This window comes from Eleginops maclovinus, chromosome 13 (assembly GCF_036324505.1).
Source record: "Eleginops maclovinus isolate JMC-PN-2008 ecotype Puerto Natales chromosome 13, JC_Emac_rtc_rv5, whole genome shotgun sequence".
Taxonomy (NCBI): Eukaryota; Metazoa; Chordata; class Actinopteri; order Perciformes; family Eleginopidae; genus Eleginops; species Eleginops maclovinus.
This window is the reverse complement of record NC_086361.1, coordinates 15,329,488-15,348,516: the sequence shown is the minus strand read 5'-3', so window position 1 is coordinate 15,348,516 and position 19,029 is coordinate 15,329,488. Positions and strand designations below refer to the sequence as shown.

The 19,029-nt window shown below is 40.1% G+C and overlaps 3 protein-coding genes across 5 annotated transcripts; 1 reads left to right on the top strand and 2 right to left on the bottom strand.

The window, feature by feature from the left end:
* Positions 1-150: 150 nt before the first annotated feature.
* snrnp40 (small nuclear ribonucleoprotein 40 (U5)) lies at positions 151-4,778 on the bottom strand. Its single transcript, XM_063899612.1, has 10 exons — positions 4,543-4,778; positions 3,552-3,681; positions 3,354-3,447; positions 2,848-3,013; positions 2,537-2,659; positions 2,217-2,337; positions 2,031-2,113; positions 1,744-1,805; positions 1,235-1,338; positions 151-494 (listed from the first exon to the last, which is right to left on the bottom strand). Exons 1-10 carry the CDS (start codon positions 4,651-4,653, stop codon positions 445-447), a joined length of 1,044 nt encoding a protein of 347 aa, XP_063755682.1. The 5' UTR covers positions 4,654-4,778; the 3' UTR covers positions 151-444.
* Positions 4,765-10,288, top strand: zcchc17 (zinc finger, CCHC domain containing 17). 3 transcript variants are annotated; one of them, XM_063899613.1, is made up of 7 exons: positions 4,765-4,899; positions 5,752-5,921; positions 6,966-7,066; positions 7,149-7,240; positions 7,330-7,430; positions 7,549-7,700; positions 9,417-10,288. In XM_063899613.1, exons 2-7 carry the CDS (start codon positions 5,783-5,785, stop codon positions 9,582-9,584), a joined length of 753 nt encoding a protein of 250 aa, XP_063755683.1. In that variant the 5' UTR covers positions 4,765-4,899; positions 5,752-5,782; the 3' UTR covers positions 9,585-10,288. The 3 variants fall into 3 exon arrangements, with proteins under 3 accessions (XP_063755683.1, XP_063755684.1, XP_063755686.1); XM_063899614.1 differs by having other exon boundaries at positions 4,784-4,894; XM_063899616.1 differs by lacking the exon at positions 4,765-4,899 and adding an exon at positions 4,925-4,946.
* Positions 10,289-11,692: 1,404 nt separating this feature from the next.
* Positions 11,693-15,446, bottom strand: fabp3 (fatty acid binding protein 3, muscle and heart). The gene is made up of 4 exons (XM_063899483.1): positions 15,225-15,446; positions 13,279-13,451; positions 12,262-12,363; positions 11,693-12,161 (listed from the first exon to the last, which is right to left on the bottom strand). The coding sequence occupies exons 1-4, from the start codon at positions 15,295-15,297 to the stop codon at positions 12,108-12,110; spliced, it is 402 nt and encodes a 133-aa protein (XP_063755553.1). The 5' UTR covers positions 15,298-15,446; the 3' UTR covers positions 11,693-12,107.
* Between the last annotated feature and the right edge of the window lie 3,583 nt (positions 15,447-19,029).

Sequence of the window (19,029 nt, the reverse complement as noted above, 5' to 3'; positions counted from 1 at the left end):
CCATGCTTTGCCAACAAAAATCAGGCAAGGATTTGTGTTCTGCCGACAAGAAACCACACACACACACACACGCACTAAAGTCCTTGGTGGAGGAAACTATTTTAACGCAGGAATGCCCAACCTTGACAGATGAATCCCACAAACAGTTTTTAAGGAATACTCAAGTTTATTAAAAAGAATCAATTCAGAATAAAAAAACAAGTCACTGTGGATATTGTTGTAACTGATGATGAACTTCAAACACACGTCCTGAGGTTGTTCTTTGACAAGCTGAAGCACATGAAATTAGAGATTACAAACCCACTGTTGAAAACTATCCATCTACTTCTTAAGCAGGACACTCACCCTCATCCAGGTGAACACACACACACACACACACACACACACACACACACACACACACACACACACACACACACACACACACACACACACACACACACACTACTGAATTTCTCCCATGTAGAGCCTTTTATCACTGGCGCCAGACAGCACTGTAAAGAGGGACAGAGAAAAAGATGATTAAACTTTTATTGTCAGTTGTGTTTTGAAACTTACAAATAAACACATAAACATTAAGTGTTGGGTGAAACCACATCTTAGCTAAACCACAAGAATATTCAAATGTTCTTCCATTTTGATCCCCTGACTATGTTTTTAAACACACTAAGTCTTTCAACATCACTATTCCACACTGGGATCTGTGTTTTCTTCTTTTTAAAATCGCATAATCTTTGCTCTGTTTAGACCTAGCGTCCAGACTATCTTGTATTTTGGTATTCCTTAAACAGTGATTATTAAAAACGCTGATAAACATGTTTTAGTTAGAAAACTTCAGTACTGCGTTGGACGGGCTGATACTGAGACTTTTGAAATTGATGATGCAGACACACGCCCGCTGCCAGACTGGACGTATTGGTCACAACCTCTGCTTTCCTGATTCAATAGCTGACATAACATGAAGGAAAACTAACAACCTACGACTACATGTTGTCCATTCAACATGTATTATTTATTACTCAGGTTGTCCACCTTGTTGACTATGCTAGCAGTCATTTTAAAAGTCTGGATTATGTAGTGCTACTACTGAATGGTCATGTGATATTTGTTTTTAGGCATGTTAGTAAGGACAGAGATTCTCTATGGAGTGCTAAAACGCTCATCTGAATGGATATAGTTTTTCATTTGAAAATCTTTCTGTGCGGATACAGTGTAAAGCTTTTATTTGTCTCACCTATGGGCTCCTCTGGGTGGAAGGCGACTTCGTTGACGGAGCCAGCATGGCCTGGCAGCTTGTACAGGATTCTGCGTGATGTGGTGTCCCAGATGTACACAAATCTATAAACACAGACATGAAAAACAGCTAGAATGACTCCTGACGTAAGACAGCTGAGACATATTTTTTTAACAATACATCTTGTGCTGTGATTTTTTTTCAAGTTGTGTTGTTGTTGTTGTTGGTGGTGGTGGATTCAAAGAATTGCATAGAGCACATTACTGTTTGACTCAAACTAAGAGGAATACTTATCTAGGAAGAGAAAACCTCAGTCAAATTGTGCTCTAGTCATTATTTTAAGTCTGGACATATACTAAGTGAGTTTAGTGTATACTTATGTCTTATCTTGAAAGTACTTTAATAAAAGCACAACCTTTAGAAACATTTGTAAATGTACTAAAAAACAAGTTATGAGAATTATACGAGTGTCTATGGGTATGGGATTGTGTGCGTTTTTGTTGACTCACCTGTCAGCTGAGCCAGCTGCTATCTTGCTGCCGTCAGTAGACCAGGAGCACCTCAGCAAATTCTGAAAGACACGGCATTATTTTAGGAAGGACAAGAGCATCAAGTGCTCTTTATTGCAAATTAAAAAGCTGCATTTTTTGATGCCTTTTAGGGAAAAATAAATGGTGCTAGGTCTAAAAAGATATTTGTTGATTCCAATATTTTCCACAATATCTATATAACCTCTGGATGGTATTAACAGTGGAAAAACAGGTTAGTATATACAGGTCTGAGTTATTTATGTTACCTTCTCAAAGTTGTGAACGTTGCCCTGGAAAATCTTCACACATCTCTCCTTGGGTGCAAATGGTCGAACATCCCAAATACGCACTAGACAGAGAAAGCAAAATAACGCATTTAGCCATTGCAATGTCACTCATAAGCTCAAGAAAATGCATTCCTTATACTGTAAATATACAGAGAAAGATCTTACCCGTGTTATCCATGGAGTTTGAGAGAAGGTATGATCCCTCAGAGCTCAGGCTGAGTCCTGTCACTGAGTCCCCATGGCCGTGCATATTGTAGATCAGCTTGTTCTGCCTCAGGTCCCACACCTGCGCAACATCAAAACAGCTGATGACGTTTACGCCACAGGACATACAGTATACAGGCCTATATGTAAAGAACTAAGAGTAGAACCAGTTGACCTGATTGAGGATGAAATCCAGGGGCAAGGGGAACATTTAAAAAAAAAATCCTATAGCACATGACATTGTAATTCCCAGGATTTCTTTGTATGCTGTAGCGCTGTACCTTGATGTCATTGTCGATGCCTCCTGAAAGTATCTGATCACTGGTGTCATTGAATGTTGCGGCCAGCACCTGGTAGGTGTTCTGGAAAGTGTGGATCGCCCCTTTCTTACGGATGTCCCACAGCTACAACAGTGACAAATGACAGGTAGGAAGATTAACAGCAGCCCGATCAACTGAACTGGAGTACTTGAGATTAATTAAAGACCACGTAATAATGTTTTTTGTAAGACATGGTCTATTAAATGAGACCAGTGAGAGAAGATACAAGTATCCTATTCAATATCATGCAATACACCATTTGATTATTATACCTTGACGGTCCCGTCATCGCTGCCGGTGCAGACGAGTTGGGGCCCTCGACGAGCCGGGTAACAGGTGTTAACGAAGGAGGTGTGGCCCTTCAGACGCTTTATCCTTTCTCCAGTTTCACTGTCCCACACTCCTACAGTCTTGTCTGTGCTCGCTGAAAACAGCATGCTGAAATACACAGCAAGAAAACACATCCGGTTAACACTAGACACATTTATCCACCTTATAATTATGAAGCATTGGTTTGACACATCTCTTTCCAGTCACCTAAGCCAAGTGATAAACCTTAACAAATCTAACATGTGTGTAAGCACGTTCAATTGATAAGGATTATTAATTGTACGTTTACTTTAATTGCACTAAATGCCCCAAAACAAAAATCTGTATTTGCAGCTACTATACCTATAATGGTAGTTCTGACAACTGTCATTCAAACCAAAAAGTCTCAAGCTTTGTGTTTTTTACTTTAGAACCTTAGAAATGTTATTTAATCTGTGATTGTTAATACCTGCCATCCGTGTTGTAGTGCAGCTCCATCACTGCCCCACTGTGGCCTTTCATCGTGGCATAATTATCACAATCTCCATACACATTCCACATCACTGCAGCAGAGAAACACAGTGTACAACATGTTATTCACAGTAACTGAAACATGTTTGTATGTTTAAACCAGTATCATTGAGCTTCAGGATTTTTAATATCTTACAAATGAGCCTGTCAAATCCGGAGGAGGCCAGCGTGGCTCCGTTGGGGTGAAACTTGCAGCAGTAGACCTCGCCCTCATGACCAGACATCAGCATAATGGGTGCCTGCAGGCTGGAGGTCCGTGGAGGACCCTATTGGAGACGCAGAAAAATATATGATTAGTGTCAGTATAAAAGGTTTGCAGCCCATTTATAAAATTAACAATTGTAAATGTATTATGCATAAAACGTGTCAACTGATGACGAACCAGACATTTTGAAAAAAACTAAGATATGTTTGAGGTTATTCAAAAAAACGTTTTGTCTTTACATAGACTTTCCAGGAAAATTATGTTACAAAACAATATAATAAACAATATGTCTTTCGACCAGAGTCTGAACTGGCTGTGTTATGTGAAGCATCAATAGTGTTCCATAATATTTAATTGGTTAGGTTGTACAATTCATTACAGTGTATTCAATTAAAATACAGGTTTCAGTGGCTTCTGTCATGAAGCCATCTAAAGTGGTTTCAACTGAGATTACCTTCCCAAATGTAGGATTCATTGCAATAGTATTGTATTAGACTGCATTCGTTTAAGCAAGATATAGCGAATACATTGTCTACTTAGAGTTCATTACAAATACTAGAACCTTAGCTTTCTACATGATTATTACAAATAATACATTTTAGTAGAATTAATTGAAGCCGAAATGTGACCTGGTAACTAAATCTTAAAAAACAGCATATCATAACAATAAAGACACTCAAGTTTATCTACGTTTTTTCCAGGCCTTGTTTCTGAACATTAAAAAACATCACAGTAATGTTATTTTACTTTCCTTCGTAGGGGTTTAAATAGCCTCATAGTCCCTTTTCTGTACCTAAAAACAACTCTTAGTGCATTCAAGACAACCTGTTGGTCCTCAGTGAAGTAATTATTGATGTTTTGCCAGTACTGTTTGCCTCTGATAGATATAAATGAGGACTTTGGTTATAGGTACTCTACGCACCATGGCCACGAGTTGCTGGGACTGCGCCGCCGCCACCAGCTCCGTCCGAGGCCGCTTCACGGCGGCAGGAACCACCGCCATGTCCGCCGGTCTCTTCTTGGGTTCGATCATCCTGAGTTCGTCAAAAAGAAAATGCAAAAGCGGTGAATTTATTGCTGGAGTTTATACGAAATCAATGGACGTCTTTTTAGGAGGGACGTCGAGCGACAACGAAGAAGAACAGAAAACTACTTCCGGCGGATGTGAAGCCTGTGATTGGTCAAGGCCTGCACCGACTGCGCTGATTGGTTCACATGGCTTGTTGGTAAACTGATCTGCCCCGGATGTAAAACTGAGCCAGCTTTGCTAAGACGTAAGGTAACACTATTTTATTTTCATATTTTCTGCAAAATTAGAAGTACATTGTAAGCTATCTATGCAAATATCGATTGGATTTTATACATCATGCACGGATCGATTATCCTATTCTTGTTTATCGGGATACTCATGTTTGCTAAAACAATGCTTTAATCTAGCGAGCTAACGTTAGCCTCATTGCTACTTTTCAAGCTAAGCTATTATGTTACAGCAGATGTAAAGCTAAGCATGTGTAATGTAGCCTTTAATACAAACAAAGTGCTTTATGCACATTATTTATCCCGATTTAAGAGAATTTAGCAGATTTTTTTGTAATACTATTTACAAAGAGGGGATGATTGGCAACCACTCAAAATTGTATATTTTAAACTACAATGATTGAGTCAGGGTTCTTTTACGGTCTTTATAGCAATGTGTTAGAAATAGGTTTAATTAAATTTGTGATAAAATAACTCTTAAACCATTTTAAGCATGTCATGTTATGCAATTGAATATACTTTTTGTTTAGCCATTTATAAATATTAGCCCACAGGTGTACCAGACGTTATTATTATGTACAGTGTCCCTATTACACAGCTTCATTTGAACACCATATTAAATGCCATTGATGTTTACTTGTTAAAAATAATGGACTAAGATGTTCTGGTAAAGTGTCTTTTACTATATGAATCAAATATGTTATAATTTCAAAATCTATTTGTTTTTGTTTTTCTGTAACTCTTGCTCCAAAATACTGGATTTGCATTATTTTATAGGAATTAATATTGAATAAAATTAATCTTGAAAAGGAACATGCACACCTATGTTTTTGACACTGCAAGTAATTCAATTATTAAACTTTCAATCTTTTAGATCTACTCATTGATTCCCGTCTGCTGAGAACATGTCTGACAGTGATGGCCAGGCACACGAGCCTGCTGGACTGGAGGGTCTGCCACCAATGCACAGCATTTCCAAAGGAGAGGTGGTCTCTGTGCAGACGTACGGAGCCTTTGTCAGACTTCCAGGATACAAGAAAGAAGGTTGGCAAAAAGTTGCAGACTTTTAATACAAACATTTACAAATCTTAGAAGGGAAAAAGTCACACGTACATATTTGCATTCACAATTGGAAGAAAAAGTGCTTTAAAAAGCGAAAACACCACCAAATACAGAGGAGTGAGTGGCAGAAAACTAAAATAAGAATATGAAACCTTTACAGGAGTATTGCAATTGGGGAAAGCAGTAAAATCTACACTGACGTGAACTTTATCGAGAAACAAAGCAACGAGCAATGATGTGGCAGATACAGTATAGCAAATCAACACCATCATCCACTGCCCGCTAAAACCACTGCATCATGGGACTTTGGCCAGAGCCAAAACCAATGCAGTGAGTAGAGAGAGTGCAGGAAGCAAGAAGCAGCCCTCTTGGCGAAGTGTCTGTCAGTGATTGATGGAGCTGTCTCAGCAATAGTTAGCAGAAGAGGCTGCAAGGCACCTAAGCTACATGTTGCTACTAAATAGTGATTTCAACATTATCACAAAACTCCTCCTTTGATTGCACTATGGATATTTATCAGTTCTGCTTTGTGTAAAATAAAAAGGCTGTAAATTATCTTGCAATACGTGGATATTTTACATAGAGCAAGCATTATTGTATAATTTCTCATGTTAGCAGTTTGAACAAGGACTTCTTTAGTAAACGGTTAAAGTGTTTGCGGTTGGTAAAGGTTGCTAAGAAGTGGGACACATCGATGAATCAAGATGTCATTCGTATGTTCTATTTTCACCCCCTGTGATTTGCCAGGGCACAATTGTCCTTGACCTGCATGTCATACAAAATACCTGCCGTTCGTTTTCACCACTGGAGGGCGATAAGTGTACTGGGAAAAATCGATCATCCAAACCATGTTTTTTTAAAATGCACCAAAGACAGTTCTGACTGTTACATTTAAGTTAGAGCTATAGTTTGAATTAGCAGTCAGTAAGGGGAATTTAGATTAGATGAAAAGGCAATATTTCTTGTTATTGTGTTATGTGTTTTTGTATTTAGAATGATATCTACATTTTTCCATTGCACATACAGGTCTGGTACATGTGAGTGAGATGTCAGCATCGAGGGTTGAGAGTGCCTCAGAGATTGTCGATATGGGGGAAAAGGTGTGGATTAAGGTCATTGGGAGAGAGGTAAGAAGACGCACACAGACACACACAATGCTGTGTCAGTGAAGTGAGCAAAATGACTGATGCCTTGTGCCCCATCTCCCAGATTCAAGGCGACAAGGTGAAGTTGTCCTTCTCAATGAAAGCTGTCAATCAGGGAACAGGACAGGACTTGGACCCAAACAATGTTATGGCAGAGTAAGTTCTCTTGGTTTTATGTCATATGCATGTTTGTGTCTCTCAACATGGGTGCACAGACTTGTAACATTGTCTCTTTGTGGTTGCAGGCAAGATCAGAGGCGACGTAGGAAATTTAAGGATCACACAGGCAACAGGATCACACTGGAAGCTGTACTCAACACAACATGCTCAAAGTGTGGCTGCAAAGGTACAACAGTCATATGACGGCAAACAAAGATACCTCATATGTTTTTTATACCTTTCTACCGATATATTTCCTTGAAATCAATTTAAAATGTGTTTAAAGAAATCGTTACTCTTTTCAGGTCACTTCACAAAGGACTGTTTCTCCACTCCGGGCTTGCAGTACGCTCTAGTGCCTGAGGAAGACGCTGAAGCGCCACAGCAGCAGCAACAACAGCAGGCCTCAGCTGTTGCACCACAGCTAGACTCAGACAAAAAGAAGAAGAAAAAGAAGGTAAAATCGTAACAGTTAGGGTACGGTTGAATAGTCCAAAAAATCAGCTCCTATCATCTATTCCTATCTATTCCTTGACCTTTGTATGAAACGTCACGGGTTAAGGAATAGCGGATAGGAGAATTCAAAAGAACTTAGGAAAAGAGATTGCGGTGCTTTGAGAATCCGACTGCACTTACACTAACAGTGTATCTGCTGTGGGGAACTACAGTTTCCTATAAAGCGGACTACTGAAAGCACATTTAATTTGCACCGTGCTCTCTGATGGTGTTGTTTTATGCTTTATGACCGGAACCACAGTGAGACATATCTTCTTAATTACAAAGGTTGGAATTGAAATAAAAAAGGAAAGGGAATCTTATGCTTGTCACGCTCACCCTCCGGTCCACACGTATTAACCCACATGAATCCCAATACGTATGATTATATGAACATATTTAGAAATAAATACAAACCTGTTTATTATAAACTAGTTATGCCTTAACCTATCACTTTGTATATCACAATTCAAACGTGTTTTAAGACATTTAAGAAACCCAACACAGCTCAGTAAACACTGTGACGTGTTGACTTTATTTGGTCATTTCAGTTAAAAAGTAACGTTCATATTTCTCCTCTTGATTAATATAGTTCTGAACGTTCATAACAAAGCTCTAAGGCAAGTTATGGTATACGTTTTAAGTTGCTTAATAAGCACCGTAACTTTCATGAAACGCATTTCTCGTCACGACCGGCTGTTTCTGTGATCGGCCGAATGCTGTGTCACGGGAAATGTTGCGGCTGCAAGCCATCGTGGGACAGCATTTTCTCCTTTCCTTTCGTAAAGGAAGGTCCAATGTTCACTAATCTAACGGAGGTTATAGAGGAAGTTTCAGAGCTCCTTTGCTATCATCTAGAGAATTCAAACAGCTCTTATCATGGCTGCCACTGAGGTACTTCTGATTAATTTCTCTCCGTTAGGAACCTTCCTAAGCTAAACTCACTATTCAACATTACACTTACTGTCCTGCATCACTTCCTTTTTTCATCGCAGCTCTCCTTTTTTTTGGTCTTTCTCGCTTGTGTGAGTCATCTGACACAACAACCCACATGTCTGTTTGGCAATGCATTTCTGTAAGAGAAGTAAGACGGCTTCATGAGAAGTGACAAAAGTTTGGCTTTTGGTTTTGGCTTTTCTGCTGATTTAATGAAAATAATTGTCTTATGACTGAGTTTTGAGGTATTGAAACTGCTGTCTTGTTGCTATAATGTCTGCATTATCATTGCTCAAATTTAAAGTTAGTAGTTTAATAAGAGTAAAATAAAACAGCATCCACCCCGTATCCAACTTATGAGGCACCTAAGCTACAGATGATCAAACTTACTAAAAAAGCATCTACACACTGAGATCTGTGCAAAAAACCTCTTGTCAGAAACCTTCTTCAAGGCAAGAACAGATAGCAAGTGAAAGCGGAAGTACAGTCATCATTTGATTGGCCCTAATGCGAAACACTTGAACCTGTGGGGCTACAAACATAAAGGGAATTGTAGTCATTGGTGTGATTGATTAAAAGGTCCTCTTTAAAAACAGTTAAGAAAGACCAAACACATTGAATATACAAAATTGGCATTCTATACAACCAGAGAGAATATACAACAATAGAGATACATTCTTTTGTACATCTTGCTTCAGATATTACCTATAGGTTATCTTCTCGTTATGTGTTTATCCTCCAGGAGAAGAAAATGAAGAAGAAAAGGAAGAGGGAAAGGAAGGAGTCGGGGAGCGACAGCAGCAACAGCAGCAGTGACGAATGCAAATCCAAGAAGAGACGCCACGAGCACGACAAAGAGGACAAGAAGAAGAAGAAACACAAGAAACACAGATCACACAAACACAGCTGAGACAGCCACAAATACATACGTACATGCATACATATCTTATTCACACACACTGCAGCTATCAGACAGACGCAGAAGAGGAAGTGGTTGGCATCAGACTGCCAGATATGTATCTTTTTTTTTATTATTCCTCCACTTAAAGCTCAATATAGATATCTTCAACCCTTTAGGTTAACCCATCTTATCATCAAGCTTGCAGACTTCCTATCAAATTTCAAGAAATCAAATTATTGTCCAGAGGGTAAACGGTTGCAAAATCAGTTGACAAGCCCCACTTGTCCTAAAGTAACCTCTGGCTCCCGCTCAGAGGGAGGAGTGTACTCATCATACTGTATGTAACCGGATAAGTGAAACCAATATGGCTGCAAGCGGCTTCCCGCATGGAATTTAGATATTGTTTTACACTAGACTTAAGGGGGTGTAACATTAAAGTCCTTTAAATAACCCTTTCAGAGAAATCCCACACACATACACACCCACACCCACACACAGGCATATTAAAGACAAACAGGATGTGTAATATCGCACATGTGAGCGTGACAGGATCTTCAGGTTGTGATGATATCCTGGAGCTGTATGCTGTTCATTGTCCATTTACATACGTGTGTGTTTGTGTAGCTTGCCATCAGGGGATGCTTTCAACACACACAGCCGGTTTCCTGCATGTCAACTGTTAACTCCATTAAAGTTGTTTTTATTTGTGAAGAAAAAAATGCCTATTGACGTCTTTGTTCTTGGTCCTTGAACTCATTATGTTGCTGATTTTTAAGAAAGCCCATGGGGGACCAAAACACACGCAAACATGATAATTGAAATAAGGTCTGTTCCACCCTGGGGTCAAATAGTGGTAATGTTTTTTCAAATAAGGTAACGTGTCTCAGGTCATGACTGAGCTGATTGTTTGACACATCATGTCCAACAAGGTCAAAGGCAATGAGTTGACATGGCAGTGTTTGTTTTTCTTTCAAAAGATAACTCCGGTCACTCAAAGACAAGATAAGGCGATGTCTCAAAGCTCCCTCTTGTAGGTTTGTGGGAAAAGATTGTTTCCAGCTGCAGTGATCTGACACAACTCCAGTTCATTCTTGAGTCTTTTTTTTCGCTTACATTCTCTTTCTGCTCTAATCGCCGAACAGATGTACAAAATGAATGTAGTGGGGCCACATAAATATTTAGCATGATCCCTAATGATAAAACCAGTATTGTGTTGCACATAAGAAAAATTCAGCCAACACAAGAAGAAATGACTTTCCATATTTGTTTAACTTGTATTACAATGTTTGATTTGAGTTGGGGGACGCTTGGGTAAGACGAACATTGACATTTTTTTTTGTTTTGGGGTGAACTTTTCCCTTTAATCAGGTTTACTTAAGGAGGTTGAGGCAGAAAGGGACATGGATCACCTTGTGATCTTTCACCTATTCAACCTTCGTCTAGCTGGCAGTCAGTCGCTACCTCATGACATCAATGTACTGAGGGAGGGAATGATCCAAATTTAGAAAGCGCACACACTCACGCACACCTAGAGTACAAGCACAGGAATCAACAATGCCCTTACACCTAGTGAACGTGAAGGACATATGGAGTATATATAAGTTTGGGTCTTAAGTTAAAATAGCTTGAATGTATGTGACATGAGCCCAGTTTCAAATGCATACAGTAATCACAGCACAGAAGTGAATGAAAAGCTAGTAAATATACATTTTCCAAACTGTTGGGGGTTGAATTTTTTCATCAAAGGTTTCCAATATGTCCTGAACCCCTCTTCGTTTCTGCTTGATGCAAGATTCAACAACTTTCCCTTTACGTAGCCAGGGACACACACGTTGTTGAGGAGCTATAATTAACTGTGTCCCTGTAAAAAAAGCCTTGATGGAAACTCTGGTCACATTCTGTGGATACACTTGTCCGATTGTGTTTCCCTGCACACTTTTGTCACAATGGACTCAGTCGGAACGCTTAACAGTTCAGCACTGAATTGTGAAATGTGAAAGTGCTTAATAGTTTTCTGTTATCATATATTGATCTCAACTGTAGTACTTACTTCACTTTTCTTTACATACTAACTGTCATGTGCAAAAACGAAACATTTCAAACACAACCAGGAGCCATTTCATTGTTTTAACAGTTTGTCCAACAGTGTAGACACTTTATTTTTTGTTCACGTCGCAAACCTTTGAAATTCAAACACTTAACCCACTTTAACATAGGCACCATGCAGAACACATTTTCTAAAAAAAAAAAAAAATATCATCCAAAACTGTATCTTTAGAGAACAAAACAACAACAAACCATCGGAAATTATTCAGTGTTTTTTTGAAGTAGGAGGAAACCCAGTAAAGAGAAAAAGATAAGGGGAGAATGGAGGTTAGAGTCAGCAGTGATGTAAATACTGAGCACACAGTGTGAGGGGAATCTGCAGCAGCCATATGAGAGGTTTTATTGTTCAGGGTTGACGTTTTTAGGAGTTTGGGGTCGCAGGGGCTTTAGCTGTTGCCAGATGAGGCTGGAGGGATGTAGTAGGTTTTACTCTGCCTTAACGTAGCGACGTATGGAAATGACATCATCCATTGTTAGTGTCTGTGATAGAGAGAGAGAGAGACGGTTAAAATACAAACAAACTCACATATATTGTTTTTGTTTTTTTAATTAATTGTATGCATTTTGTGTGAGCACTGACCAGTGTGAGGTTGTTGCCTTGAACTTCCCTGACCAGGCTGGTCTCTTTGCCGTCCCACTTCTGGGTGTGCACCAACTTCCCACCATCAATTGTTACAAAGGACTGCAGAGAACAGGAAAAATGAATTGGGAGATGACTACGAGAAGATAATGATTATGCTTAAACAGATTTTTTGGCCATTTCAAGTAAAAAGAAATGTATTAAATACAATTTTGAAGTATTTGCTAAGCTGAGTGTTATATTTCATTATGCTACTTTATATTTTAGTAATTTTCAGATACAAGCACTGTACTTTTTAGTCAACTATATTTATTTGACAGCCTACCTCGCAGATTTTGCATTTCTATAGGTAAAACTATATGACTAGCTATAACACACAAAATGACTTACTTGAACTTAGAAATGTTACTTAAGCTGAACAGCAATAGCTATCAAAAGTATTTAAATCTATATTTGCTAACTTTGGCAACTGTATTTCATTGTCACAGAAAAAAGTCAGCAGCAACACTCAAATATATTAAATTAATTGATGGTCTTTTACGTCTTGTAATATAATGTAATGTAAAAGCAAGAATGTTATAATATTATTTATTAATTATTACCTTCTCTATATATTCGTAAATGGTGTCACTTTAGAGTCAGTAATAATGCGCCAATAATGCATTAATAATCCAACATTCAAATTGGGTATACACTTTATCTTTTGATACTTCAAAACGTCTCATTGTTGCCTCTGCTCTGCCCATTTTCTTAATTAAAGTTCCGACTGATTATATAAATGATGTGACTTACAGTGAGCCACGAATAAGGATTTTTCTAGTCCTTTGCTTATATGAAGCATTCAAATGACTGATTATCCTGGTCATATATTTATGGATTCAGTATTTTATATATATAGGTTCCATAGAGTCACTTTCTTGTGATCAAGGCTAAGGTTACACATTGTTAAAGTAGGTTTCGCTCTTGATTGTTGGTATTCTGTGCTCTGTCTGAACAATCTGTCCTTGGACCTCTCACCTTAACTTTCCTGTCATCAGCGGTGTTCTCATCAAACTCCTCATCCATCTTGAAGCTGAGTTCAGTGTTCTTGACGGAGCTCTGTGTCTTCACTGTCACCATGTCTCCATCCATTGAGATGATGGTGGTGGGCTTGGTAATGTTCCCGACCTTGCGCGTAGCGAAGCCAACACCTGTAGAAAACAACGACACATGGGTAAATGAAATATTACGGGGAAGGATATTAAGGATATTGTAGCTTTGATGCGCAGGCATACATAAACAAACCAAGCTCATAGAGCTAGCAAAACTAACAAAGAGATCAAATAAACGGACCACACTTTGCCTCAACTGCCAATGAGCATTAGGCTATACGCCAACAAAACACTCCACATGCCAATTAACTAAATTTTTTGTTTGTATTTATTCGCTCTCTTTTTGGCATGTCTTTAAAACAGACTGCCTTTCCAGGTGTTGTAATATGAATTCAAATTCTAATAGTTGAGAAAAGAAAAAAAAACAGTAACCATTTACATACGCCTTTGGCTCTCCTTCACGCGCTAATCTCTATTTGTCTGCTGTCCAACCTTGCAGCACGTTCTTCAAACAGTGCATGGACCCACTGACCTGTCTGGGCATGCATATGTGCAAATCGTTACTCCTGTTTCTTTGCGGGTGTGTGGGATAAATCAAGAGAGTATTTGATTAGGTAATAGTGACTCACACCTTTAGTAGAAGAGAAAAATCAGGTCTTCCTTTTTGAGCTGGCTATCCAGTTTATCCCTAAGAGCTGAAACCGCTTCTTTACCAAGATCAATACAGAATAGTCACTGTGTGTGTGTGTGTGTGTGTGTGTGTGTGTGTGTGTGTGTGTGTGTGTGTGTGTGTGTGTGTGTGTGTGTGTGGGGTTGTGTGTGATCAATCAGGAGGATAAGGGTGAAAGGTTGAAGGGTTTCTGTGTTGAGTAGAGCAGACAGGTCGACGCTCATGTGACTCTGAGGTCAGTGGGCATGAATCTCTCTCACTCACAAAGTCAAGCTGTTCAGTCAGAGCACCTGCCCCCATCACACACACATGCCAAACTATGCATGAGATATTTGGATGCCCACATTATTCGTACATATAGTGGTGTCCCATTAGCTCCTCAGCATTGGGACCATCTTAATATTCAACTCCTCCCATGGCCCCACACAATGAACAGCTTTCAGCGAAGGTCACCCACATTATGCTCAAGTGTGTGAATGTCAGCTTGTTGCCATTCAGAGTTTCTCACAGTGGGGGTTGGGGGGGGTCTTCACTAAAGGAAGGCCCTTCCCTTATTCAAGCAGCACCATGTGGTCAACCACTCTTATCCCTCCCCCTCTGGTTCCCATCCTCCCGTTTCTTTCTCTCTTCTCTGTTCCAAGATTCAAAGGTTTTATTGTCAAATGCACAGTAGCTACAGTGTAGTAATGGCAATGACAATCTTAAGTCCCTGGCTCCTCCAACAATGCAAAATAAATGTAATACATAAACAATAAAACCAATTTCAAAAACTGTAAAAAAAAATAAAATAAAAAAGAAATGCAAGAAGAAAGAGTAGAAATTAGGATTATGTTGTAACACCACTGTAGAAATATTCCAGGAGATGTCAAATAAGATACAATTAGCCAGGGAACGTTGTAGGTGACTATGCAGGAGTGACTAAGTAAATGCAGGAGTCTTCATACATGTGAATATAATTAGATAAATGTTTATTTTCTTCTCCATTCTACATCTTGGTTCCACCCTCTCCTTTTATTTTATATATATTTCCCACGGCTGTTTAAACAGGTTTACTACAAAACACTCCTTATTATCGGAGCTCATTTGTACATGTGCTCGCATGCAGCACTGGCAGCCGTGCATCCTCCCTCGGCTGCTCCCCACACATGCGCACACACACACATGCATACATTATTACACACACTATAAAAACACATGCTTACCCAGCTTCTTCATGTATTCATCAAATTTCTCACTCTCCTTCAGGTTCCAGGTACCAAGGAAAACATCGACCATGTTTGCAGCGGAGTGGAGGGTGGAGATAGAGAGACTGTGAGGGTGTGAGAGGCAAAGCGAAGAGGGAGAGACAGACTGAGAGGAGAGGGAGAGAGACACAGGGAGTTTAGTCAGCACCACGCGCTGCACTGCGATCCTACTGGCTGATTTATACCGGCTGTTCGTGACGTCATAGGGCCGTGCAGAAGGGAGGAGGGAGATGGAGATGGTTTCAAGGTTTCAAGGTTTCAAGGTTTTATTTGTCATATGCACAGCAGATACAGCGTATATGTTGGCAATGAAAATCTTATGTCGCGTGCTCCTCCAACAACTCAACATGCATGGTGCAAAAGATAAATAAAATAGTGAAAAAGAGAGAAGAATATTTACAATATTAACAATACAGATTTGAGGATGTGAAATATATACATATGTGGAATACATTGAGAGTATTTAAATACTTTACACTGTTGAATGAGGAGGTATGGACAGATGCATATATTATGTATAGCAGATATGGCAGATATGTATAATATATAGATATGTGTACTATAAACAGATATGTATGGCAGATGTGTATAATATATATGTATGTGTGTACTATAAACAGATGTGAGTAGACATTCACACAGCTCAGGAGTTCAGTAGTCTTATAGCCTGTGGTATAAAACTGTCTCTGAGTCTGGTGGTCTTGGTCCGGATGCTGCGGTACCGTCTGCCAGACGGCAGCAGACAGAACAGATTGTTGCTGGGGTGATGGGGGTCCTTTAATATCCTACCGGCCTTCTTCCTACACCGCTGGGTGTAGAGGTCCTCCATGGATGGCAACTCCGTCCTGGTGATGTGCTGAGCAGTTTTCACCACCCTCTGTAGAGTCTTACGGTTGAGGGCGGTGCAACTGCCATACCAGGCGGTGATGCAGCCAGTCAGGATACTCTCGATGGTGCACCTGTAGAAGTTGCAGAGTATCCTGGAGTCCATGTTGAACTTCCGCAGCCTGCGGAGGAAGAAGAGCCGCTGTCGAGCCGTCTTGGATATGACCCTGGTGTGATGTGTCCATGTCAGGTCCTCACTGATGTTAACCCCGAGGAACCTGAAGCTGCTGACTCTCTCCACAGGAGTCCCGTCGATGGTGATGGGTGTGTGTGCCTCTCTCTGCCTCTTCCTGTAGTCCACAATCAGCTCCTTTGTTTTGCTGACGTTGAGATGGAGGTTGTTGTCCTGGCACCAAGATGTCAGGGCTCTGACCTCCTCTCTGTACGCCGTCTCGTCGCCGTCTGTGATCAGGCCGATGACGGTCGTGTCGTCAGCAAACTTGATGATGGTGTTGGAGCTGTGTGTGGCCACGCAGTCGTGCGTGAACAGGGAGTAGAGGAGAGGGCTGAGCACACAACCCTGAGGGGCTCCGGTGTTGAGGGTCAAGGTGGAGGATGTGATGTTCCCCATCCGCACTGCCTGGGATCTGCCCGTCAGGAAGCTCATGATCCAGTCACAGAGGGCGCTGTTGAGCCCAAGGTCCCTGAGCTTAATGATGAGCTTGGAGGGCACAATGGTGTTGAATGCTGAACTGTAGTCAATGAACAGCATTCTCACATAAGTGTTCCTCTGGTCCAGGTGGGAGAGGGCAGTGTGGAGGGTGAGGGAGATGGCATCATCCGTGGACCTGTTTGCTCTGTAGGCAAACTGCAGGGGGTCCAGTGAGTCAGGGAGGGAGGAGGTGATAAAAGTTTTGACTAACCGCTCAAAGCACTTCATGATGATGGAGGTGAGTGCAACTGGGCGGTAGTCATTGAGGCAGATGGGTTTTGTCTTTTTGGGGACAGGGACAATGATGGACTCTTTAAAGCATGTGGGGACTACAGACGAAAGAGAGAGAGAGAGGTGCAGAGAGTGCAAAGAATATACGTTTTATGGTATTTTTTTTTTATGGTATAAGCAAAATGCATTGGTGGAAGGAGTACAAGTATTTTACCTTGGAAAAAATACCAATACCAATTGTAAATCGTCTACAAGTAAAATTCCTGCATTTAAAATCTTAAGCAAAAGAACAACAGTATTGTCATTACATTTATTTGTTTTTTGTCCAGTCAGAGCAACAAGTAAACAAGGCATTGCACCTAATATGAAAAAGACAAAGACAAGAAAATAAACCAACATAAAATATAAACATTTCCAACTAGAAAGTAAAATACAACTACAAAATAAATGACATATTGATTGTGTAAAATATAAATGTGTAGATATTGACAGTGAAAGATACAGCAAGTGAAACCAGTATTGAACACGTCACCTTTTTTCTCAGTAAATATATTTCTAAAGGTGCTATTGACATGACATTTTCATCAGATGTAACAACCCATGCAATCCACACATGCAAAGACATCCAACCATAGATGTCCATAAATTAAGTTATGCGTATTAAAATGGAATGACACAGGGAAAAAATATTGAACACGCTTACTGAATGTATTTAATACTTTGTGTCTCCTGTATGGAGAAACCAGTTGCATGCATTGCTCAGGTGTGATTTTGGCCCATTCTTCCACACAAACAGTCTTCAAGTCTTGATTCCGTGGGCCTCTTCTATGAACTCTGATCTTTAGTTCTTTCCATCGATTATCTATCGGATTCAAGTCAGGTGATTGGCTGGGCCATTCTAGCAGCTTTATTTTCTTTCTCTGAAACCAATTGAGAGTTTCCTTGGCTGTGTGTCTGGGATCATTGTCTTGCTGAAATGTCCACCCTCGTTTCATCTTCATCATCCTGGTAGATGGCAGCAAATTTTTATCAAGAATGTCTCTGTGCATTTTTCCATTCATCCTTCCTTCAATTATATGAAGTTTGTCAGTGCCGTATGCTGAAAAACAGCCCCACACCATGCTGTTCCCACCTCCAAACTTCCTGTTGGTATGGTGTTTCTGGGGTGATGTGCAGTGCCATTTGACCTCCATACATGGTGTGTATTATGACATCCAAAGAGTTCAACTTTGGACTCATATGATCACACTATATTCTCCCAGTATTTCACAGGCTTGTCGAAATGTTGTGCAGCAAACTTTAAACGAGCTTCAACATGCTTTTTATTCATCAATGGAGTCTTGCGTGGTGAGCGTGCATACAGGCCATGGCGGTTGAGTGCAGTACTTAGTACTTCCTTACCTCTTTTCACTCCTCTGTCAAGAATCTTGCGAGGAGCACCTGGTCGTGGCTGGTTTATGGTGACATTTTTCACCAAATCTTTCCACTTCCGTATTATGGCCCGAACAGTGCTCACTGGAACATTCAGAAGTTTAGAAATCCTTCTGTAACGCCATCAGTATGTTTTGCAACAATAAGGTTGCGAAGGGCTTGAGAGAGCTCTTTGCTTTTACCCATCATGAGATCTTTCTTGTGTGACACCTTGGTAATGAGAGACGTTTTTATAGGCCACCAGTTGGGACTGAACCAGCTGATATTCATTTGCACTGAAGGGCAGGATTGCTTTCTAATTACTGATAGATTTCAGCTGGTGTCTTGGCTTTCCATGCCTTTTTGCACCTCCCTTTCTTCATGTGTTCAATACTTTTTCCCAGTGGCATTCCATTTTAATACACATAACTTAATTTGTGGACATCTATGGTTTGATTTCTTTGCATGTGTGGATTGCATGGGTTGTTACCGACATCTGATCAAAATGTCATGTCAATAGCACCTTTAGAAATATATTTACTGAGAAAAATGGTGACATGTTCAATACTTATTTTACCCGCTGTA

What these genes read in the sequence shown, in the direction of transcription:
- snrnp40 (XM_063899612.1), bottom strand. Translation starts at nt 4,653, where the DNA reads ATGATCGAACCCAAGAAGAGACCGGCGGACATGGCGGTGGTTCCTGCC. An exon ending in CACTACAACACGGATGGCAG is followed by an intron (nt 3,014 to 3,353) that starts GTATTAACAATC and finishes TGTGTATTTCAG; the next exon opens with CATGCTGTTTTCAGCGAGCA. An exon ending in CCACCCAGAGGAGCCCATAG is followed by an intron (nt 495 to 1,234) that starts GTGAGACAAATA and finishes CCCTCTTTACAG; the next exon opens with TGCTGTCTGGCGCCAGTGAT.
- zcchc17 (XM_063899613.1), top strand. Translation starts at nt 5,783, where the DNA reads ATGTCTGACAGTGATGGCCAGGCACACGAGCCTGCTGGACTGGAGGGT. An exon ending in CTCAAAGTGTGGCTGCAAAG is followed by an intron (nt 7,431 to 7,548) that starts GTACAACAGTCA and finishes TACTCTTTTCAG; the next exon opens with GTCACTTCACAAAGGACTGT. An exon ending in AAAAGAAGAAGAAAAAGAAG is followed by an intron (nt 7,701 to 9,416) that starts GTAAAATCGTAA and finishes TTTATCCTCCAG; the next exon opens with GAGAAGAAAATGAAGAAGAA.
- fabp3 (XM_063899483.1), bottom strand. Translation starts at nt 15,297, where the DNA reads ATGGTCGATGTTTTCCTTGGTACCTGGAACCTGAAGGAGAGTGAGAAA. An exon ending in CTGATGACAGGAAAGTTAAG is followed by an intron (nt 12,364 to 13,278) that starts GTGAGAGGTCCA and finishes TGTTCTCTGCAG; the next exon opens with TCCTTTGTAACAATTGATGG. An exon ending in AAGGCAACAACCTCACACTG is followed by an intron (nt 12,162 to 12,261) that starts GTCAGTGCTCAC and finishes TCTCTATCACAG; the next exon opens with ACACTAACAATGGATGATGT.